Here is a 24,597-nt window from a genome sequence, read left to right as displayed (position 1 = left end):
ACCCTCACTGCAGGAAAACTTCTTTCTACACCGAGAATATGTCATCTTCTGCAGATGAAGGCGGCCATTGTCTGCTGTTTCGCCCGTGTGACCACTGTGTAACCATGGAGACAAGCTGTTAGCTTCATTTACACTAATTTGAAACTTTGACGCCACTGCAGTGTTATTCATTCTGCTATTATGACTGATTTTCTACAAGCCATTCAGCAGTGTCTGCAACATCTGTTTACCTGCACACGGCGAGACATACAGCTGCTCCACGCTACTGTCATTTGTAAGGCAGTTAAAAATTCAGCACAGGCTGGCTTCTCTTGCTAAGCATCTAAAAGCACACAGCAGTGAGACGATCCTAATTTTTATGAACATTCTGTCAAGAGAGATTACGCATCCTTCATCCTGCTGGGATTTCTGCCCCAGAGAGAATAGCTTGTAAATATGATGAGGCAGTGATGGATATTACAAAACTGACTTACATTACATATTAAAATACTATTTTATTATATTATTATTTATTATATAAAATCTATATTATTTATTATATATTTTTAATGAAAAACATTATAATATCCAAATTATAAGGACTGCATTAGCGTTGTTCTTCGTACTGCAGGAGCTGTCGTTCTGCAGCCAATGTTTTGTAAGTGATGCACAAACATGTTGGGAGTAATTATTCCCAAATATGACACAATCTGTGGATTAACCTGCTCTCACTGCACATGTTGGAAATCATCAGAGCATGACAGTGTTTTAAAGAGCCCCCCCCCCCCGAAACATCCTGAATATTTATGCCTACAGCTTCCTATCTGCAGGGCGTCTGTCAAGTTGTGTCTGATCTAATTAATTACTTTGCAGCAATTTACCATTTGCACATGGCTACTCGAGCCCATCGTGTCATATTTTGTGGTGACTGTCGAGGCAGAACAGCCATCTTATCAACTTTGTGATTTTATTCATTCAGTTCAATCATACCCAGACTTCTGTGTATTTATGCGTAGCAGCGATGATTATAATCACAAGCACCGTGCTAGAAATACACTGCACATCTATTATAGATATAACCCTCCCTTCCCCTCCTCCACCCCCAAAGCACACACACAAATACACACACAACTTGTAACCACTTATTTGAAAATATGATGCTTTTCTTTACTCAGCTCACGGTTGTGCCAGGAGAGGCTCTCAGAGCAACGTACTGTACTTTGGACAGTATTACAAATCCTGCCTGCAACACATGCATATAGATCAGCCTTCAAGTACCCGAATATACAACAACGGTGGACGGTAGACAATGAGACAAAAGAAACATTTACCATATACCACATATTACCAAAACAAATCAGCTTATGAACCGCATAACTGACCTATACTGTTTCAAATTATCAAGAAAACGCACACAGTAATTTGATTTCTTCCAGCAAACACTTATGCATCAAAGGTTCAGCGGCATCAAGGTTATTGTAGTTGTTTTGTTTTTTTTTTACCTTCTGAAACTATCTTTTAATATTATTATTGTAAAAAAAATGGTTTAGTTTTCTGACCATCTGCCTTTTTAAAAAAAAAATTGTACTGTATTTTGAAACTTATTGCAGTTTGAGGTTTCAATTTGGGGTCCTTCAATCAATATTAATATTATAATAGTTAAAGCTGATTTACATAATCATTAATCAGTGCTCCCTCTTTGTGCCACTACATCTGAAAACTAGGAATGTACAAGCATCGAAGGCCTAATCAAGAAATCTAGAAAAATCTAGTGATGATAAATCATCAAATGTGATAAATTATTAATGTTTAGGAGATGTTATTAGATATATATTGCATATAATAATATTTGTTTCACTCAACTTGACAAGTATTTTTGTGTGTCCTGATTTTATTATCGTGAAATTTGGCACCAGTAGATTTAGTTTCAGTTTGTGTTCACCTTAACATGAGGGGATTGTAAAGCACACACACTCATTTCCTGTATCTCATTATTCCTATCCATTTTTAATAACGTTAACAAGTGACGGGTTATTTCAGCTGCCATTCTGCCAACAGTGTTCATGTACTTTTACAGTGGAGCTTTCAGTTGAGCAAATTGTTGGAAAACAGGTGAAGTTGAATCATGGCAGCATACTGTCAGCATTTCAGTCCCTGTCCTGTTGTCTTTGTCTCTTTAAAATAAAAGTGGCTTCACTCAAACATAGCAGGCTCACTGTTAGCCGAGATACTAAAGAATTTGATAGATATGTGGAATTGCGCGCACACAAACAATGTGTGCTCATAACACATAATGAAACAGACGTATAATTTTATTGCTTTAGGCTTTATGTGAAGGCTCTCTGTATGTAGGCTGGAATACACATGTACTGTATGTGTATACTTTCACAGTGCACTTGCTCAGACATACACTTTGCAGATTTTTGATGGGAAGCTGTAAATAAGTGGAACCATTTCAAGTAAAGTAATATCACTGTTGTAAATATGTACTTGTGTATTTGTTTTTAATTATTTATGATCAAAAACTAGCAATCATAATAATTCCTCTTCGGTCTCTTTGCCTCTGCCATGCTCTGCCTCTCCTGAGCCTGGTTATGTAGCCGGCTTATCCTGCTCTGATTCTGGCGCACCCCTTGGTTCTAAAAACCCACGAACACTACCCTGGTGCGCAAATCATAATTTGGACAGCATGGCTCACTAACTGAACTAACATTAGCCAACAGCAGCTATAGTTCACAGCAGTTTATTTTACTGTCCGTAAGAAACTCCGTGAATCACTGAGAGTTGATGTGGAGCAGCTGGAGGACATCAGAGGCAAAACCAGAAAACATTTTTGCCAGTAAATATAATGCAGTTTCATCATAATCAGTGACATGGTTGTGTGAATGCTGTAACTGCTGCACCAGACGCAAGATTGTACCTGGAGCCCAAAGTTACATAGTTATGTACAACATTATGTAACTTGTAAATAGCAGTCAAGTTACATAATGTTGCTTTCAAATAGAATCTGACTGTCCTTATACATCCAGTGTGCCAGATCTACTGCATGGTATCATTTGTGTATAAGCACCTGAAATAAGATTTGTCTTTTCATTACCTTAGAATGTGCCCTTTATATCTACAGACGGAGTGAGTCTGCCATGTTTCTACAGTAGCCCACAACGGACAAACCAAATACTGGCTCTAGATAGGGCCATTCAAGTTTTTCAAGTTTTGCGGCCACTGTAGCTTCTTCTACAGCTTAGAAATGGAGGATGAGGTAAAGGGTCTACACAGCTAGATGCCACTAAATCTCAAACACTGGACCTTTAATACCTTTAGTTTAGTTTGTAAATTCAATATTCAGAGTTGGCCCCTCCTACACAGCTTAATGACACATTCTCTACAATGCGTGCATACGATCTAGGAACTGGTTGCTCCATTTTTATACCTTGCTGGGGGCTGCACACCCACTGCACCAATGTTGATGCCTAGAAACATCCCAGGCACATTGAAATAAGAAAATACAGACAGGAGGGCAGGGTCTATGGACAATAATATCTCAATCCACCATATGTCCTTTAGATGTTCGCGCATCCTTAACTGTGCTGCAGCACAAAATAAAGTAGCAGATAAAGAGTTGAGACAAGCATCACAATAACTAACATGAACTGATACAATATCATTGTTCCATTTTCTAGGCCTCTCTCCAAAGCAGCAAGCGTTAGAGAGAAACTTCTCTTTAATTTCACACCAAGCCCTCAGACAACAACAGCTCTGCAGCAGTCCAACCCATCAGTTTCTATCCCCTCCAAGAACCTTGTAACACACTTCTAAGCGTGGTGCCCTGGCCATGAAGTCTCTTCATGCTGTTGAGTTTTATTTGGTCTCTCAGAATGAAAGAGAATTTAAAAGAACATGCGGATGGCTCTCAAGATTGGACATGGATGGAGAGCTAACAAAACCTAAAACTTGTACAACACTTGTGAGGAGGCCTGTGTACACGATGAAATGATTACAATCAGACTATTTTTTATCTGTTAACACAGCATTGTACTGATTTGATGGTTTCCAGCTTTGGAGTGAGAAAGGTCGATTTCATACACATTAGTTTGCTCTGTCTTTGCTAACACTACACTAACCCTTCCACTGCAGTGTTTCTGTTTTTGCTGACTCACTGTTTTAGCTGAATATCAAAATCCACTCCAACAGAGCTTGACTTCTGGCAGTTAGTCACAAGACCCAGACAGCCGATCTGTACTGCTCAGTCATATTGAAATCCTCGCTTCATGCTGCTAATTATTGACCAGACTTGAATTTAAAAATCCCACAAATGTATATTATTGTTATTGTGTTTTTCTTATGCATATTTTATATACATTTCATTTGTCCTCTTTAATATAAACCTTGCAGATGACCTCATGCACATTCGGTTTCAGTTGTGCTGGACCATCCAGATCTGCCTTGTTTTTAACATCGGGCTGCGGGTGCAGCAGCGTCAGCCCCACTTCCTCTGTCAAAGGAATTTGCATGCTCTGAACTTCCTATTTTCAGTTCAGTGAAACGATGATACAAGAAGCGTCTTCTCTGGAGAATAGAGCTGTTTAAACTGAATAAGAAGAGAGAATAAAAGATGGAACCAGCACACAATGCTACGCAGAGACACAACAGATACTAATGAGAGCATTAGACACAATCTATTTACTTTCTATTTACTAGACAACAGGGCACAGGGAAATTATCCTGGAAATAATTTGTTGTCATTTTAGAGTTAAGGAGTTTTGTGCCTGCAGAAAAGGCTGTATTCTTTTTGCCATGTCAGCCTTGTACAGACGTATGCCTGTCTTTTTTCAAAGATGAAACATTTTTGTGGATGGCAAGTTGGCCTGTCAGTCAGTCAGTGAATCAGTCCAGCACTTTGTTTCAAGCTGAAAAATCTCAGAAACATTCATGGTTCTCAGAAGATGAATCCTAATCACTTTTGTGATCCCTATGACTTCTCTAGCACCATCGCCAGGTCAAAATTTTCACTTATCCACTAAAATATCTCAGCATTATAGAGGTTAGCATGAAATTTTGTAGAAACATTCAAGGTTTCCCATTGACGAATCCAAGTGTCTTCAGACACAGACTACATCAATTAATGTAAATCACGTGAATGTTAATTGCAAGCTTAACCGTTGACTGATCTCAGAGCTGACCAGAACATCAAGCATCAAACAGATTCATAAAGCCATGGGGCATTTTCAGGTCATAAATTGAGGTGCAGAAACTGGAACTGGAACTGGAAAAAAAAAAGTACCGATAGCCTCAGTTTCTTCTCCCTGGGATATCACAGCTGAGACTGGTGAAAGTAGATTCTAGTAAGTGGATGAGATTAGAGACAGCCAGGGGTGATTGTTGCTGCAGGTGAGAACTTGATGAAACCCAAGAGTATGAGACAAAGACAGAGATGGAGCATAAAGTATGTCTGCTGTAGAGGCAAATAACTAGGAGAAGTTTCTCCACTCAGCTAATGTGATTATGTTTCTTTCTAACATCAGGAGATATCAAGCAAGAAAAGAAGCACTGATATTATTGCAGACAGAAAGCTGGTGATCTGATATCTTATGGTACACCTTTTCTTGCAGGTAGCAGGGAGACTGTAATGTTTCTGTCATCTGGAAATGTAACTATGTTAATAACCTACAAGATGTAAAATGTATCTTAACACCCTGCACACACACACACACACACACACACACTATGAAACATGGACTCAGGGAAGATGTCATTTAAATGTGGGAGACTTTATTATACAAGGAGTCTAATCCTGTGTCTAACAAGACAATTATGTTATACCAGATGCGATATAGAAATGTCATGAGTGTGAGCTTGTGCACGTCGGATGATATGGAGTTTGACTAGTCTACTATAGCCTAAGGTTACCTTCTGCTGCGGTTCAGCTACAGTACAACACGATTTCCCTCAAGTTTGCCACAGGAAATAGTTCATCCCACAATGGGGAGGCATTTGCTGTGGTGTAGTATTGTTTTCTTTCACATGTCATCAATTTACAGTCTCCTCCCGTCAGTTTTATTAATGGACTTTCTTGAATTTACTGCTCATAATTTGTGTCTCTTTTGCACTATCAATTTCACAGTCAGCACTCTGAGGGGACTTTCAATTAGCGTGAGCCTGACATTAAAACTGAGCACGCTTTATTTATCCCTGCCTTTAGATGATAATATGTCATGTAATGTCGATTTTATGCGCGGCAATTAAAGTTTCTGTCTACTGAAGCAGCGCAGGGGAACTGAAAGCTAATGGGATTGGCAACGCAATGGCTTCTGCTGAGCCACTGGGTCAACAAGAGTCCTGTGTTCTGGAGTCAAGATGAAATCATGTTAGCCTTTACCATAAGGTAAAATGTAACCGTTGATCTCAATGTTTTCAAAATTTACAACGTCTTTAGATATAAAACATGGCAGTGAACTTTTATATGACGCTTATGTCGTAGACTGTACAGGACATTTAGGTCCGATATGCCCAGCATGTCAGTTGGCTTACATCAAGCTCATGTAGTGTCGCTGCTCCACAGTTAGTTAGTTACCAAAATAGACAATGATTAGTGTCAAACTATATTCCGATTATTTAACTGAATTTTGTCTGTGGAAACACAGGCAGGTCCATCTTCCCACAGCATTCAGGTGATAACTAATGCTATTGCAGTATTTATGTTGTGTCGGTCTACGGGATTTAAGCATATGGTCAAAGTGCTTGAGCTCTGTATCAGTGTGCCTTCTGTATCTGCTTTGCTGCCCTGTATAAACAAGCACAAGCTGTTCCGGAATCATCAACGCAGTCTTCAACAGAGTCTTTCAATGGAGCGTTACTGATATTAGTGTTGACATTTATTTTTTTCTCATGGATAGCATACCAATATTTGAATGTCTTAACTGTTACAGTAATAAAATATGGCCAATGAGCCACTGTTAAATGTTAATATCATTTACCATTACACCCCCTAATGCTAATAGCGTCTTTTTAATAGTTCTCATGGTATGAGTTCTTGTTTGTAGAGACGGTTACAGTCAGAAATGTTGTTGCTTTCAGCCCATTCATCAGTGTTCTCTGGCCTGATCTATGGGCCTGGATTACTTCTCACCTTGCTTTCTCAGATGTGAAATACTTACTTCACAACTATTTGATCAAATCACCAGGTAAGAAAATCATTTAACCTGAACAAAGATCAAAACGAGGTTCTGCGCAGCTCCAGACATAGGCACACTGAGTGTCAGAATCTCATAGTTCTTTCCTTCTGCTGCTCCTCCACGTCGTATTGATTGTATGCACTTTATTCTTAAAGGCTCAGTTTTTTTATTTGGCAGCTCAGTTCTTTACCTTGTTTATAGTGCATTCCACCACACAGCAGTTTAAAGACATTTTTCTGTTGTATGCCAGCGAAAACAAGTGACAAGGAGGCTGACAAGTTAATGGAGTGTGGTTAATCGTTTTCCCCTCTAGCCTGGAGTGAGTTGCGCTCCGTATATCTATGCAACGGCATCTTTTTTGATACTGCCACTGGGGGCACCAAAGTCTGAAATGTTCGCACCAAGTAACAGAGCTCAAACCAAGAGGCTGGTATACCCATTTCAGCCAGCAGGAGGGAGGAGGGTATGACGTGGGTGTACTCAACGTGATTTTGACCTGAACTCACTCATGATAATTAGCATATTTGTGCATGTGAATAAATAAAACTTAAAGGAACATTATATGCGGCACTATTCCCAGAATATGGCACAGACTGAATATCGTATATATGTTTTAATTAGTGTACAGTAGAACCAATTGAAAATAAGAATCATCATGTTTTGTTATCTTAAAATGAAACCTTTATTATCAACAGATGCTGCAGGTCTTCTTTTCAGGACCACTGCCATGTTGAATCACTGGGTTTCCACTGATGCCAAGAACAAACAAGCCAAGCACTGGCTCTAGGTGGGGCGCAGTTGCCACCAGTAACTATCCCACTACACACTGGTTCTTTAAGCCCTATAATTAAGTACTTAAGTATTTGTGGCTGTGGACATTTCTGTGGAGTATATGTTCTACTTATTACGTATTCACATTAAAACATCTACACTGGGAATTACTGATCAATACTTTGGCTTTCGTCCAACATCTGAGACATTTCATGTTTCTGATTTTTTATAATACGGTAATGGAGGAAACAGTTATAGTACATATCGCCATCTTGAATGAAATAAAAACCTTGTTTTAATTATCCGTGTTTGTGTCGGATGGTGTCTCAGGTTGGATCTAAGTCTCAAACCCTTTCTGAACCTGCCTTCATCATACATCCTTTGAGCTGCCTCTGTAATTAGAGCATTAAAAACATGCTCTTACCACCGTACATTGTGATTCACCACACCAACACTCTCCTGCATTGGACTAAAAGTGACATAAAGGTACAAGAGTTTTGACAGACATTTCTTGGGCTAAAATTAGAAATAGTGGCTGTATCCTTCACAAAGGATACAAATGTTCATAGTATGGAGTATGCATTCACACCATAATGCATACATGCATGTGTGCATTCAGGCATGCACTCATGTCTATACACTTACACACGCTATTCTCTCCCTCAGGATGGATTGTCTGTAGCTGTTATATCAAAACAAGCTTGAATTTGTTCACGCACACTCTCTCCATAGGGAAACCACTTCTAGGCCATCTTACCTGAAGAGTAATATACTGTATTTATAGGCTGTCCATGTCACACTGAAACACCCTCAGGCAGCCTATTGGAGGTCAACTGTGGCCATGTAGCCGTGGGTGGAATCATTTCTAAACACGTATAATTTAGCATTCAGCAGGATTCAGCTGTCACTGTGACTCTTTTTGTTCCTCTAAAAGACTTATGACTTAACTTCTTATCTGTTTTATCAATTTCATTGTTTGTTAGCTATGAACCTGTTAGTTTAATATTGTAAGCAGACACTAGATTGTAGAAGCATGTTACTGTAAAAAGCAAAAAGGAGAAAAATAACAAAATAGCTCAAATATACTGTAACTAGTTACTTTTTCAGTGATCGATGTGATTACTGCTGCACTTTAATTGCGTCTGGAAAAGATGATTATTCTGATTAAACCTGTTTTCACTTCCTGCTTTGTTCATTCATTTTTTTTGATTGATGCAGACTTACACATTTGTATAAATACATACTTTATTTGCAAAGTGCATCAGACTTGTAAATGAGTCATGAACAAAGTAATTGAAATCTTATGACAAAAATCTCCATACAGCAAAATTTAAATGCAGGAAATAAAACCTCTCCCCCCGGCAAGTCAAGCCCACAATTACCATTCAAGCACTAGTAGCAGAGTCAGCTTATCCACTAGCTTGAATCAGTTTAATAATTAATGTAAAACATCTCATATTCACAATGTCTTAATGACTTGCAGGTTAAATGAAAAAAAAAAAAAAAACAGACAAAATGCAGCAAAAGGCTTTTTTTCCCCAGCTCTTACCGAAGTGCTTCTGCGAGCTTACTGTACTGCACGTGTTCGATTATCTGGGTTAGACAATCATTTCCTTTGGGGAGAGGCATATGACGATGAATGCTGTTGCTGGCAGGATTACAGAAGACACTAAAGACAGATACAGTCACTGATACATAGTGGACAATTGTAATCAAATTTTTAAGCTCTCACAGTTTACAGGTGCTGTCATTTTTGCCAAAGCGTATTGAGCCAAAAAAACGAACAAAAAACAGCCACTGTATGTTGCCATGCTGCTTCTTCAGGCTGTAATCCACACAGGCTCTGAGCAGCTGTTCACTGCCTTTGTAATACCATGGGTATAGTTGACAACAGAAATTCCTGTGTACCGGCCTGCCTAATTAAGGCCTTTACTGTCGCTGCTCTGGAGCAGAAAATAATGGTAGGGTGGGCAGCAGGTGTATAAAGGGCAATCTGCCAGTCCTGGAAGGGAACGTGATATATAGACTATAGAACTGTGACTCTTGTGCAATATATATATATATGTTATAGGATCCTGCAGTCTCACCTCCCCTTTAAGGAAGCTGTCAAAAAAGGAAGCTGTTATTTGCCTTGTGATTCTTGCAAAGTGTGATAGAGGGGCTCTGAGTGTGACCATGAAAGAGTGATGTCACAGGAAGACAGAAGGAAGTGGGTTGGAAGTGAAGTGGACAAGAGTGAGGGGTTTCTCAAGCCCGCTCTCTGCTCATGAAGAAGCCACTGCAGTGTTTTTCTCACTGAGTGAAGAATGCAGCAATATGAGTCAGATACAGAGCCTGGCTTTGAATAAATGACAGAGAGTGACTGTTTTCTAAAGGAATTATTGAATAAGTCCTTGGAAAATCAAAATATAAGGTAGATTGCAAAGCCATACAATCCTCCCAGTTCCAGCTCTTTAGAGATTTGCTGTGTGTGAGGCTGACGCAGGCACCGACAAGCAGTGCAGCGCACTGAACTGGGATTAGAGGATGGCTGAAGAGAGAAGGCTGGTAATTATTACAGCACTGCCAGAGCTGGCATGCGTCTGCTCCCAGTACACTGTTAAGCAAGCACCCCGGGACACAACTATTCCTCGATACAAGAAAGACACGAACTGCAGGCCCAGTGAGACACGCTGTGGGAAAGGAGACTGCCAGCCATGAATAATTAATTCAATTGTGTATGTGCCCACTTTTAAAAACCCTTGCCATCATCTTTATTCTGATCCTGCTCCACACACACTCCTGATTGATGCAACTTATCAACTCTACATTTATTTTATATGTGCTCTTATTACCAAGCTCTTCTCCCCTCGTTATAGACCTCTCAGCTCAGCGCGCTCCTGCTGGCCCTGCAAAGGTTGAAACAGCAAGTCTAATATTCTACATTGCAACTTTAATTAGTGCTGGACCCCCCCGAGACTGTGCATGCAAAGTTTTATGTCAACATTTCCAAGAAGCCATTTCCCCTTAGAGTCAAACGTAAAAAGATATAATTCTTGTGAGGTGCAGTAATGAGGCGGTGTGATGATGTTGCAGAATGTTGTTTCTTCTTCCCCTGTGAGTTTCTGAGAAGTGCCTCCATTAATGTATGGAATCGCTACTGAATTAATGCATTTTTTGCCGAAGACTAAAATTATATACATATAAAGTATGTTGATTTGGCCTTCATCTTGGATGCCCATTAGAAATAGACAGAATAATAAGAAAAATTCAGGCAACAGTACTGCGATAATTTGTCAGCGTTGTCAGAGGCACTTTAGATTTATTGCATAACATCAGTATTCCACCTTGAGTATAATGTTTATAGAGTAAATCTCACCACTAATGGGTTCTCTTGGCCCTTGGTTCAGCCCTTCATCCATAAAAGTTCACTTAGAGTCGGACAAGTTTGGTGTTAATGGGATTTTGCTGTTTCAGTAAAGCAAGCAATAACAATCACTAGCACTTTTAAGCCTTTTATGCCTCTTGGATCTTTGGAGCTACAAGTGCAAAATTACATTTTTGTATATATCTACATTATTTAGAAGTTTGCCTGCCTGGCTTTCCTACACCTTGACTGGTGAAAACTGGTTTGATTAACACACAACATTCATCGTCCTGCCTCTACAAGGCAATGTTCACACCTAAAATCCAATTTTATGCACTAATGTATTATAGAAATATATGTATACAAATATATTAAATCAATTCATGTCACATGCTCATCTCCTGGTCCATGCATGACATGTATTTGACATCATCATAAATAAACATGAATAAAATGCTACAAGCAAATACTTGATGATGGTGAATTCCTCACTAATAGGCTAGGCTGAGATCTTATATGTTATGAACAACCAAAAATGTCATTAAATGTACCTCCATGTGGCTACAGTTTAAATATCCTAGTTTAAAACCTCAGTCAAATTAACATTATTTATCTGTGATTTCTGTAAGGGTTAGGATCAGTGCATACACAACACCCAAATAATAAAGAACGACAATATACAAATGTGGTTTAAAATTTCCACCAGTAAGAGTTAAGAGTGCCTACGATTGTCCATATAAATAGGAACAAGAGCCTAAACTAGCCCAAGCATTAATGAGTCTAGTAGGCACAAAGCTTGATATGGCCAACTTGGTGTTGAATGGAAGTGAACTGTATCTTTGGCCTGAAGGTAAGTGGTTGTATTGATTGTTTAGTGTGTGTGTGTGTGTGTGTGTGTGGTATCCAAGGTTATTTGTAGTACTTTGGTCTTATCCTGTATGTTAAAGATGCTGCTTAGTGGAGGATTGTGGTGAACGTTACACTCAAAGCAACAAATCAGGTTGTTATGTTGAAGGTGATGATGGATTTGATGAAGCACCCATAAAAAGCTAATGAATCTGATTGGTGGACCTGGAGTTTAAGAAGTTTCCTCAGAAAGAAGAGGTGTGGATGATATTTGGAAAAGTTGATTTCATTGTTGGGTTTAAATGTGTTTGTGGTCAGTTGGGGTATCAAGGTATTTCTATGCTTCCACTCTCTCGATGGCCTGGCCTTTGGCCTCCAGTGCCGGGAGTCAACCAATGACCAGCTCTTGAGTGTAAGAATGTATCCGTCTCAGTTTGGGGCTGCCCTTCTGAGTTAGAGGTATCCACAATGATTGTGTCATTAAAGTATAACTGTAGCCTCAGTATTAATTAAAACCTCTATTACTTGAAATAAGTTTCCTTTCAGGATTACTTAGTTATAGGCTTTCAAGTTAAGACAGAGCTTGTGCAGTCCATCAAGAACTTGTTTACTTATGTTTGATTCCAGTTTGCAATAGCACAGAAAAGATAGCAGGAGGAAACCATTTAAGCATCTTTCTCACATTGGTCTGTTAAGACTTACACAACTGTCATCTGCCCATCTGTGTTGACCTTATCTTCTCCTTTCAGCTGAAGGCAGAGTGCTATTGCAGTCACTTGGGCAATCCCATGAGATCAGCAGGGATGAAAGAAAATGAATGTCAAGGATATTTATTTGCTAATAGCTGGAGAGTCGGCCCTTGTGGGGGCTGAGGCTCTAACCATTCTCCAGGAACAGAGGGAACGACTGAGCGATTATTTCCTGAACCTTGTGAAAATGGAATTATGACTTCATCTAAAACACCCAAGAACTGAGTGGACATTTCAAGAATTAATAATCCAATTGCATGATTGATTTGATTTAATCAGGCTCAGGTGAATGATGTCTGTGTAAATTTTTACATAGCTACATGGGGTCTGATCGCATTGTACATTTTCATTAAGTGGCTGCTATGCCACAGGGAGAGTATCCAGGAAGGGGTGAAAGAAGGACAGTGAGTTGAAAACTAAACGCTAAATGCACAATTCCCAAAAAACGAGGAAACACATGTTTAACCAAGGAATTTCATGCTGGGATTAGTGCACTCACTCTTGTATGTAAAGGCTTACCATACCAAACAGATACCAGCAATTTTCCCATTATATCATAGCAGCAGGTAAAATAATCCCCTTTACTGCTGCATTTAAAAGTCCTGACACAGCGCACGTAAGTGCTGCTTTTAGCCTAATCCTAAGCTTCACCCAGACGCGAGCACTATAAGAGTTCCTCTTCGATTTCTACAGGTTGAAGAAAAACCTCATTTGCTCGTCGGCTTGCCTGGCTGGAGGAGGGGCGATGTTCGCCTAACAAGCCCAAGATCTTTATCGCTATCCACATTCTGTCCTATAAATCTTTACTGCAGAAAATCCAAGATGTCAGACCCAGGTCTCACATTGGACCGTAAAACATCACGAGCCATTGGTTGGTGATCCTAAAGGGCAGATAACAGCAGGGTGATAATGCTTAAATGTTGCTGATGGTGGTCAGTCCAAATGGGCCCATTATGCAGCCTTGGCTATATGATACGACCGTCATTCTGCTCTGTCCACTATAGCTTTGAAAATCCTTCATTCTTCATCGTTACAGAAAGGTAAAATGGAAGAAGCTGAGATGCTTTGACGTTCTTTAGGTCTTTCTAAACGCATTTGACTTTGCATTATGTCTGCATCTGACTGCACTCAGAAAGCTTTTCCACAACCACAAAGCCTCTGTTTATTAGCTGGATTTCTTCATTAGATTTATTAGAGTTCATCATCATCAGGATTGCTTTTTCGCTCCTTTTCTCCAGTCTGTTTCCTCTCTCTGCAATGCAATGGCTCTCTTGAGGACTGTTATTGCTACTTGCAGAATATAAATATTTTCTAGAATAATATAGATTTTACCTGACACGCTTCCTGATGCCTTACTTCTGCCAGACTTACTCTCAGAATTAACTTCATTTAAGCCACAGACCCTGCACAACTTTCCATTCTTCTCTGCAGCATAACTTCACTGAGCCGAAGCATTTATCATGGAGAGACATGTACAGTATATTGGGAGTGAAAGAGAGAGAGAGACAGATAGGCAGTCAGGAAAGGTCATCTTCTCTCACTGACTGCACAACGCACAAGTTCAGAGAGAGCACAGTTCTCTCTGCAATTTGAGACGTCTCCGTGCTGAGCCTCGTTCATTTAGATTTGATTATGAGTCGGTTCGCAGAGCTACAGTGAACAGATTGCTCTCCTTACACATAACGCTATACTTCTCATGCTGGCTGCGCTCATTTACATGTGGACATCCATCACCCAGACTGTCGGCACAGATGGATGTTGTGTGGCTAGGAAATAAATATTTTTTTTACGTATTCATCTGGAGAATTTTTTTGCTGCGCAATGATTTTTCAGCACTGCCTTGCTTTATATTCAAACAGCTTCACATAAAGAATATTTGGCCCAGTTCAGAGCTTGTCAGTAAGGCCGTGGTGTTGAGCCGCATTACTGGAGCAATAAATAGTGTAGTGCCTTGATCAAGGACACACCAGCAGTAGAGGCTGTTTTCCCTTTAGATTTCGCGACTGTCGGGGGATTTGAACCAGAAAGACTTTTAGCCTCACACACTTGCTTTGTTGTAACTGTTCTCACTTTCTTCTTCTTCTTCTTCTCCTTCTTCTTCTTCATTCTGCATTCAGAACCAATTATTTGTTAAGTGTTGGATTAATGTAATGACGTCTATGGTTGGTTAATATTGCAATATTCTTGTCAAAAGATATGTAAAAGATTTTAATGTACCAAAATAGATATTCCATTGTTATGGAGAGGCAGTATGAGTCCATTGTAGGTTGTATCGCAAATCATTGAGGACTGCTTTATGCCTTATTAGATTTACATAGTTCCCAGTTTATTTATAAATGGTTTCTTAACAGCATTTTTGGAAACTGTACCATATAATGACATACTATAGAGTTTATGGATACTGTAATATAAAACTACACTCACGATAATAGAAGACTTTCCATGTCCATGTCCATGTCCAGCCCTAAGACTTGGAAATGTAGGGACAGAATCATGAAGCAATAACTCAATATTTTTTTGAGCTTTTCGATATTTAAGAAAAAAATCTAATCTACTGTGTTTGGTTGCATTACTTAAAAAAACAGCAACTTGCTTCTGGAAATGTTATGTGATTTTGAAACTAGCTAAGCTACCCAAAGGCTACTGTGAAATGCAGTCAAACTAGCAGCATTGCTGTGTCGTGTTTTGTAGTTGATGTTGAAACTTTTGATTAGGTGCATGCAGTGTCCATACATATGTATGCTGAAGGTACACTGTGTACTTGTTGCAGCTAATATACACTATATATACTGTACTGCAGTATACTATAAACTATAACCATAAATACAGCTTTATGTCACCATTATGGTCCTTTCAGACACAACGTGGCAATAGCAGAACTGCATTCTAAAACCTATTATCCACATTATTTGCATCTCGCCTCAACAGTTTCTTGTTGCATTGAGCAAAGTGCGACCTGACGCACAGTGCTTCCCTGGCATGCTGTGACAAATATATGTGTGGCCAGTACCAGGCACAGAATGGAGGAAAATCAAATCAGTTTCAAATCAGTTTTATTTGTATAGCCCAAAGTCACAAAGTACATTTGCCTCAGAGGGCTTTACAATCTGTACAGGGAGAGGAAAAGCTAATATGATTTATTTCTGAATATCCTGAAGAGTCAAGAGTCTGAAAGGGTCTTCACAGTTTGGCCACCACAGTGTGCTGTGCTCCTACTTATCCACCTCTAAAGGCCAACTCACACCGGACGCGGAACGGAAGCGGAACGGCACCGCCGCGGTCACCGTAGCAAATAGAATCCAGTCTAGTCAATGAGAGCACTCACACCGGGCGCGGATCAGAAGCGGCTCTCCGCGCCACGGCGCGAGCTTTCCGCAAGATTTCTATTTCTTCCGCGAGCCGCGGCTGAACCTCGTAAATTTCAACAGAGCACTGCGCACCAGACAGGAAACCGGGCCTTGAATCAACGTAATAAACTTCCGCCCCCTTTCAAAATAAAACACAATACTCAGTTCATGTAGCTTTTTACAACTTCACATCAACGTTACGTCATGACCGGTGGCACCAGGTGATCAAAGATCGATCAAAGGGTCTCAACGAGAGACTAATTGTTGAAGTGGAACAACACACAACCATTTATGACACAACAGATGCTTTTTATAATCTGCTCCACGTCGGAGAAGCAAAGTCAGCTGTTTGTTGTTGTTGTTTTTTTATACACTGTTTATCGCGGGGTCTCGGGTATGTCCAGGATTCTCGCGTGATCTCGCGTGAATACGGCCGGCTCGCTCCGCTGCCGTTCCGCGGCTGATCCGCGTCCGGTGTGAGTTGACACCGGGCAAAGTACCGTTCCGCTTCTGTTCCGCGTTCGGTGTGAGTCCCGTGTAAGGGTTGAGTCTAAGAGTTCACTCAACTATTTTCAGATCAGTTGCATCAATTAACTGGGTAAATTACAGTTTGGGTTTCCCCATCAGCTGATATCATCAGATTGTCCAACTCTCAAACATCATTATCACACAAAAAAGAAGCATGTGAATTTTTCCCTTGTGTTTTGTTCATAGACGCGATTCTGGGTTTATAGCTATGCTTACGCACACTCTCATGCATGCATGCACACACACATACACAAAAGCACACACTGCCTTGACTGCAAGGGAGCATGAATCTTTTATTGTTGCACACTCCAAAAACAGCTAATTTCCTCTTCCCCTGTTCCTGACTGTACAGCTCAGGGAGAGAAATACAAAAATAACAACTGCAGCCAAACTGACTCATTCATTCATTTTCAGTAAGAAAAAATAAATAACCTGCATTAAAGTTGCAAAGGCTGGTCTCCATATTCACTCCATGCTGTTTCACAGAGCCACAGAGAGTCTACACTGCAATTAGGTGTTCAAGTGATTCAGAGCTTGTAAAGTGCTGTAATTCCTGTCTGAGTCGCGGGGTGCTGTGCCTGTGATCGCTGGCTCACTTTCTTGATTGAAAATGTCTCACTCGTTGCTGCGCTTGCCTCGCTGGGCTCTCGGACCATATTGCCCACTGCTCCTTCTGCTCGCTGACCCCTATGGTTTTTTACTTTCACCCAACAGAGAAGCACTGGTACATTCAGTCCAGACGTCTAGTTCAATGTGAAGTACAAGATCCTCCTTGCTGTTATATTACTTATATAAGTGAGATATTAGCATAAAGCTGAGCCCATGTAGCAGATCCCATTATAGCTCTTTTTTAAAAGCAGATTTATGAAAGGCTCTGTTACAGTGAAACAAAACAGTGAAACAAAATTTCCACTGCATTGAGCAGTGCACTGCACTTCAGCTCTCACACTTTTAAAAGGCTTTCTCAGCATTATCAAAGTAATTCTTTATGACTGAGGGGAGGGGGGGCACTTTTTTTTTTTTTGCCAAGTCATCATTCTGTGTAATAATATGGCACAGTTTGAAACTAAACTGAAGAGAAATCATCAGCTAGGTGGGGCAACAGGACATAACAGAAGATAGATTGAAGAAAGAGTTCATTTCATTCACTCACTCTTCTGCTCTCTCTTTCTGTTTCTCTTTCCACAGGTCAGGAGTGGCCATGCCATTTGGCTGTTTAACAATCGGGGAAAAGAAGGATTATAACAATCCTTCAGACGTGACAGATAAATATGACCTGGGTCAGATTGTTAAATCGTGAGTATTTCAAGTTTCTTGTAAAGTCAAACATCATCTACACAAACATTTGAATGATGCTTTCTCTTCAAGTAACCCTTGATCCCAGGATCTGTTCATGTCCTGTAAAATGGTTCTTTTCAGGGAGGAGTTCTGTGAGATATTCAGGGCCAAGGACAAAACTACAATGAAAATGTACACATGTAAAAAATTCCTGAAAAAGGATGGAAGGAAAGTCCGTAAGGCTGCAAAAAATGAGATCCTCATCTTAAAGATGTAAGTTATTCATTCATTCATTCAGGTTGATGTTCTCTGGAGTCTAAGTGTCTGTTCAATAGTGCATGATTTGTGGGTTTTCAATCTAATCCTCTTTAAAACTGATTTCACAACAACATTATTGAGAAGCTAACATCCACTGTTTCTAAGAGCTTTGTTGTATCTGAACATCTTTTCTCATCTTCTCTATGATTATCTAATTGTTCAGTAAAATCATCATCCTAATCATATATGATGTCAAAATCTGGGAATAATTGTCGGCAAACATCAAATGCTGTCTCTAAATTAACAATTTGCAGATTATAGATTTTTTAAATTATTATTATTGCTATTATTATCTCGGTGCTTATTTAAAATTTAAAATGTATATGTGCGCTTAGAAATCATCGCAATGAAACACAAATTGTCCAAAGAACCTGCAATACTTTAAGCCAAAAATCCCATAATGTGATGCTTTTCCTTGGCTCCTGATGTAACAGACATGCTAATTACAGTTATGCAACATTGTCACCACCTGGTCAGTGGTGACTCAAAGTGATAATGACACATTAATGTTTCATTTAACAACCTGCAGAGTCTTGAACAAATGTGGAAGAGATTTCGAACGCAGCTTTAGTCCTCTTTGACCCTGTTCCACATTCAGCACAATTTCAATATCAACGTTCTTGAAGGCAACGCCCTTAAATTGTGTAGTTTTATTGGCCAAATTCACTGTGAAGTTTTCCATCTGGTGCTGTGTCAAAGGCGTGGTCATCTGCTCAGCACCATGCTGCTGCATGGTGTCTTTATGCCCACATGGGTGCATTAGATTACATAAATCTGGTTATCTATGGATGGGCAGTTGAGCTTGCACATCTCAGCGTTGTGAAGCAAAGTTAACTGATTATGTTTGCTTTCTTCATGACTTCTCTCTCTCTCTGCCTGCTGTAGTGTGTTATTCATGAGCGTTAAATCAGCTCTTCACATTCTTCCTGCAACTGAATGAATGATTCAGACTTTATCTCCATTATAACTTCTGACATCATTCTCTCTCTCTCTATCTCTCTTTCTTCTTCTCTCTGTGTCTTGTGCTTTGTGACACGTCTTCAGGGTGAAGCATCCCAATATTCTCCAACTGGTGGACGTCTTCGAGACCAAAAAAGAGTACTTCCTCTTCCTTGAACTGTGAGTTCTGATGTCTGATGAGCCGGGGGAAAGGGCCCTCTGCTTGTCTTTGCAGTCGCTCGGGCCTGCTGAACTCTATGTGTTGATTATACACTCGTGGGGAATGAGCTGTTGTAGCCTGAGGCCTGGTAGATATGAGAACAGCTCTGAACTCCACTCATTTGGTATTCAGATGTGATTGCTTGCTAGCTGCTCCATTCTCACATGTGCATGTGTTCTTGGGGAATTTGATACATTTCCATGGATATGCTAAATGTGCGATACTCGTCTCGTCCTTCGAGGACACTTGATTGGTTGGTTTAGGAATCCTGCTTAGAAAGAAAATGATCAAATACAACAGAAACATCTATGGGGAAATGATTCAAATTTCCCTTTAACAGGTGTAGCATGTTATGTCAGAAAAGTTTATTCTTGTACAATGTAATTAACATTTCACTCTAAATATAAAATGGAAAATTACAATTAGAGATCCCCAGATCTTTGCTTTCTTGTTGCCTTCACCTGAATTGTTGACAGTGCTGAATCTTTTTCCACAGTGCAACAGGCAGAGAGGTATTTGACTGGATCCTGGATCAAGGTTACTACTCAGAGCGAGACACCAGCAATGTGGTGCGCCAGGTGTTGGAGGCTGTCGCCTACCTCCACTCCCTGCATATTGTTCACAGAAACCTCAAGGTAACATACTGCAGTAGTGCAGGATTTAAAAGATAGAGACTAAATCTGGTTGTAGGCAGAAAGTAAGTAAGGTGCTATTACTGTGGAGGCTTTTCGCTGTTAACCAAAGAAATAAAGCTGTAATCTGATTAAAGAATATCACTTTTTCACCACTCTTACCCACAGAAATATCTGTGAGTTCCTTTAGAATCAGTTTCTTCACTTGCAGAACATCAGAACTGCACTCACTGTTCTGTTATCTCCAACAACAACAAACCTCAGTAGAATCCATGAGCTTCTGCTCCAGGAAATTGAATTGACTTTAATTGAACCAAGCAACCTGCCTATACTCCATGTGTCTGACAGTCTGGATCTGCAGAGCAAAGCTGATGTCACGCTGTGATGGCAGCCAGTGGTGTTCTGTTGACTCTCTTGTTAACTGGACAAAGGTTTTAGATATTTTTGAAATTATGCACTTCATGTGATTATTTGAGCTGCTGTATTCATCAGCAATAAGTTTCCTCTTAGAAAAACTCTCCACAAGATTCCTGTGTCCTGCGTCACTGTGTCAAGACATGACTAAAGAGGATAAAAGGAGGTAGCCTACCTATAGTGTATGATAATGTATTCTTTTGTGATCCAACCCATATCTCAGTACGCTACAGGTGCACCTTGGTACAGCACAAAAATGCCAAAAAGTGATTGGCACACCCTTGACACACTGGGCAGGTCCTTTGTCTCAGTCTTGTTAGTATTCAACCAGTAACAGAAGCAAAAGCTGGTTCTCATGTGATTACTATTTATAGCAGGAGCTAGATCAGCTTCTCTACCTCAGTACCTCCCAGATCCCCTGTTAGCTTAAATGCAAATCAATGCATTTCTGAAGGTAAAATTTATCAAACTTGTTGGAGGCATTTGGCTTTAGTCCAGTCATAATAGAAATGACCAAATTAAATCATTTCTCATTTGAACCCGCAATGCATAATCAGACTTTTAGATGTTTTCAGTCTTCTCATTATATTTCTGTCAGAAAATGATCTCACAACTGAAACTCCGTCTCCTAAACGCTCCCTAGATGACTGGCTATAAAAATGAAAGACCTTAAGCATGAATATTTAATATTTAAACATTAACAATTGTCATTGTAATATGCTATGTTTTAGTTGGAGAACTTGGTTTATTACAACCGCCTGAAGCACTCTAAAATAGTCATCAGCGACTTCCATCTTGCCAAGCTGGAGAACGGACTAATCAAAGACCCCTGTGGGACACCAGAGTATCTGGGTGAGAATATTAATTTACCACGTACTTAATAAGACATTGTTACGCAGGCAGATCAGTAGTGAACGTGATGTGGATAGAGGTATTTCAATGAGGTTTCTGTACTCTTGTGCAGCTCCAGAGGTGGTTGGCAGACAGCGATATGGCAGGCCAGTGGACTGCTGGGCAACAGGTGTCATCATGTACATACTGTAAGTTGTGACAAAACACATAAAGAGAGAAGAAATCATACCTAACACATAGCCTAACACCTAATTTAGAGTCACTTGGTGCCAACTTAAATCATTGTGATGATAACTATATTATATATACTATAATAAATCTTCAGATGAATGTTGGTAAAGTTTGATATAACATAAAATGTAGTGTTTAAATATGGCATGTGGATATAATGGTGACTTTTTGTTGCCTTTGCTACCTCAGGCTGTCAGGCAACCCTCCTTTCTACGATGAAACTGATGACGATGATTATGAAAACCATGACAAGAACTTGTTCCGAAAGATCCTGGCAGGCGATTATGAGTTTGACTCTCCGTACTGGGATGACATCTCTGATTCAGGTACTTTTAGGACAAAGTTAGAGCACAAAGACAGCTTCCTGAGTAAACATTTCAAAATCTAGAGATTTTCTCCCTTCTTACCTCTACAGTGTCAAACACATTTTTGTTTTTCACATTTTTTGTGTTGAGTTTCTTCTGTGTGATTTTTTTCCTGACAGCCAAGAGTCTGGTTGCTCGTCTAATGGAGGTGGATCAAGACCAGAGACTGACAGCACAGGAGGCTATAAACCATGAATGGTAGGCAGCAGAGCTTTGATATTAGACTGTATTAATGTGATTCGAACAGCTGCAAAAGAGCAGGCTTTCTTGCTTGACGTGCCCCTTAAAATAACATTTCAGACACAGCATAGTTCTGAATGAGTGCTTGATCAGCATGCATTATACTGCAGGTTACCATAGCAACAATATTGACAATAAGCCAAAGCCTCTTGTTGTTAGATGGATGGGCACAAAATTTAGTAAAGATTCATTGTTCCCAGGTGTTGTTTTCTCCTCACTTTTGTGACCTTTACTTACTTACTCACCAACCACCAGGTCCTAACTAAAACGGGCCATCGAACTATACATTTGAACAGAAATAATCAAATGTCACATTGGCTGAAGCTAGGAGATAAAGGTTGTTGAAAAACTGAGAAATGTTCAGGACAATCCCAAAAGGTTAAACAGTTCCTGCAAAAGTTTGCCGGTCAATAAAATGAAAAACAAAAAAATGTAATAATGCTGTGTGCAGTTGCCTGTGCCATCCAAAGATAGGGGAGTTATAAAGCCTTGTTGTAAAGTTGTGTTTTTCCCCTTTTGTACAACAGGATTTCTGGCGGTGCAGCTTCAGACAAGAACATCAAGGAAAATGTGTGTGCACAAATAGAGAAGAACTTTGCCAGAGCTAAATGGAAGGTAAGACCTTTTGTTCTCTCTCCTCTTCTTCAAAGTTCAACAGTAGTTGTGCGCTCCTGGAACAGGGAGGTAGAGTAGCGCAGTATTGTGTAAGAGTTGTGGCAGTCCGATGAGAGTTTATGTTCTCTGAAGTTTGCAGCTTACAGCAACCATTAGTTCAGTTTGCTTTCCCTCCTCCTACAGAAAGCTGTGCGTGTGACCACCATCATGAAGAGACTGAGAGCTCCTGAGCAGAGCCCTGCAGCCGGTGCCCCAGCAGACACCGCGGCTCCCCAGGCTGCTGCCGACTCCTCCGCGCCTTCATCTGCCGCGACACTTGAGGGATTGCCCGCTGCCGTCACAGAGCTCCCCGCTGGAGCAGAAATAAGCCAACCGGAGGCCGGAGCCGGGGTCGCAGCCGCGGCTGCAGAGCCACAGCAACCACAGGAGGCCGAACCCACATCGCGTTGTAACGGAGAAGCTACAACTGCTCTCAATGCAGCCAGCGAGGGCGGGGACGAGCAGGGTTAGACCCCAACCCTACCCCACAGCCCCTCCACCTCTCCCTGTGTGACCTCTGCAGTCCCCACCGACTCCTGCACACTGTACATTAGCTGCTAGCATGGTGACACTGACTCTGCTTCTTTCTCACTTGCAGCATTAGTATCATCTCATGGAGGCTGTGTGCTACCATTCCTGAGTGCTCTTGCATTGGCTTTCTTTTTACGTGTATTGTGTCTTTTTTCACTGACCCTCCGGTGTTTTATGTCAGATTATATAAACCACATCTGAGTTTTAGGGGCAAAATCAGATTTGCTGTCAAACTGCAGCTTACAGCTAAAGTCATCTCTCTGATTCATCTCTAAATGATAAGAGAATACAGGAAGACATAATTGTGCTAAAAATGGCTTTGATTCCTTTTTAATGAGCCAGCCTGGGAAACTTCTCTCTGCCTGTTTTGCAATTACACAATTTGTTCTGAAAAAAAAAAAAAAAATTGCTTCTAAAGTTTTGACATTGTACCTTAATACTCAGTAAGTGCTGGTCCTCACACATGGAGAAAATCACATATTCCTGTCACAGTGGAAATATGGCTATCTTTCTTATCTGTTATTGTCTACACTAACCAGTTATTGTGCATTAAACAATGCTGAGATTGGTGACTTTGTTATTATACCCAGTGCTGTATTTTGAACGAGGCAGCTTCGACACATAAGCACACACACACACACACACAAACACTAATGTTCCTTTGCTAACTTCCTGCTCAGGAAAGAACCTCATAGCTGTAAGTGTAAAGATTCTGTATATAGAGACCTTTGTAGAAGTAGCCAAAACAGCATGCATTCTCACTTTTTGCTGTTCATTTCACATTTATAGCCACTTGGTGGATAAAGATGCGCTACTGCCAACCGCCTCCTCCAAAGCCACAGCACCCTCGCCTCCTGCCACAAGCCATGTTGAGGCCATTTTCAAAAGCACACTACACATTATGCTGTCTATTACCACTGTTCATTTAGCGCCCCGTTAGCGTTGATGTAAATTGTATGAAAAAGCAAACATTACATAGCAGTTCTATGCATCCAAATTAATTTGTAGCTTTCCTTTTAAAGAGACTTAATGACATCTTTATCCATCACGTGACTTTTGTTTTTGTTTTGTTTTTTTTGCTACATCTTACTCTACCTGTATCTACTTTGGTTTAATCATGTCCTCTGTGTTCGAATATTGACTCAAATGCCATATATGTCTTAATATTTGGTTGTAACTGTAAAA

General features: G+C 40.2%; 1 protein-coding gene across 1 annotated transcript in view; it reads left to right on the top strand.

The window, feature by feature from the left end:
* The window catches only part of camkvb (CaM kinase-like vesicle-associated b), a 35,037-nt gene extending 11,152 nt beyond the window's left edge, over nucleotides 1-23,885 (top strand). The window contains exons 2-11 of the mRNA XM_010734972.3: nucleotides 17,927-18,034; nucleotides 18,158-18,289; nucleotides 19,379-19,453; nucleotides 19,990-20,128; nucleotides 21,271-21,391; nucleotides 21,504-21,579; nucleotides 21,812-21,948; nucleotides 22,107-22,185; nucleotides 22,755-22,842; nucleotides 23,026-23,885. Coding sequence (XP_010733274.1) covers nucleotides 17,940-18,034; nucleotides 18,158-18,289; nucleotides 19,379-19,453; nucleotides 19,990-20,128; nucleotides 21,271-21,391; nucleotides 21,504-21,579; nucleotides 21,812-21,948; nucleotides 22,107-22,185; nucleotides 22,755-22,842; nucleotides 23,026-23,352 — 1,269 coding nt within the window. The 5' untranslated portion in view covers nucleotides 17,927-17,939 and the 3' untranslated portion in view covers nucleotides 23,353-23,885. The remainder of the gene's footprint in view (nucleotides 1-17,926; nucleotides 18,035-18,157; nucleotides 18,290-19,378; nucleotides 19,454-19,989; nucleotides 20,129-21,270; nucleotides 21,392-21,503; nucleotides 21,580-21,811; nucleotides 21,949-22,106; nucleotides 22,186-22,754; nucleotides 22,843-23,025) is intronic.
* Nucleotides 23,886-24,597: the final 712 nt, after the last annotated feature.

Source organism: Larimichthys crocea, chromosome I (genome assembly GCF_000972845.2).
Source record: "Larimichthys crocea isolate SSNF chromosome I, L_crocea_2.0, whole genome shotgun sequence".
NCBI classification, from domain to species: domain Eukaryota; kingdom Metazoa; phylum Chordata; class Actinopteri; family Sciaenidae; genus Larimichthys; species Larimichthys crocea.
This window is presented reverse-complemented; position numbering and strand designations above follow the sequence as displayed.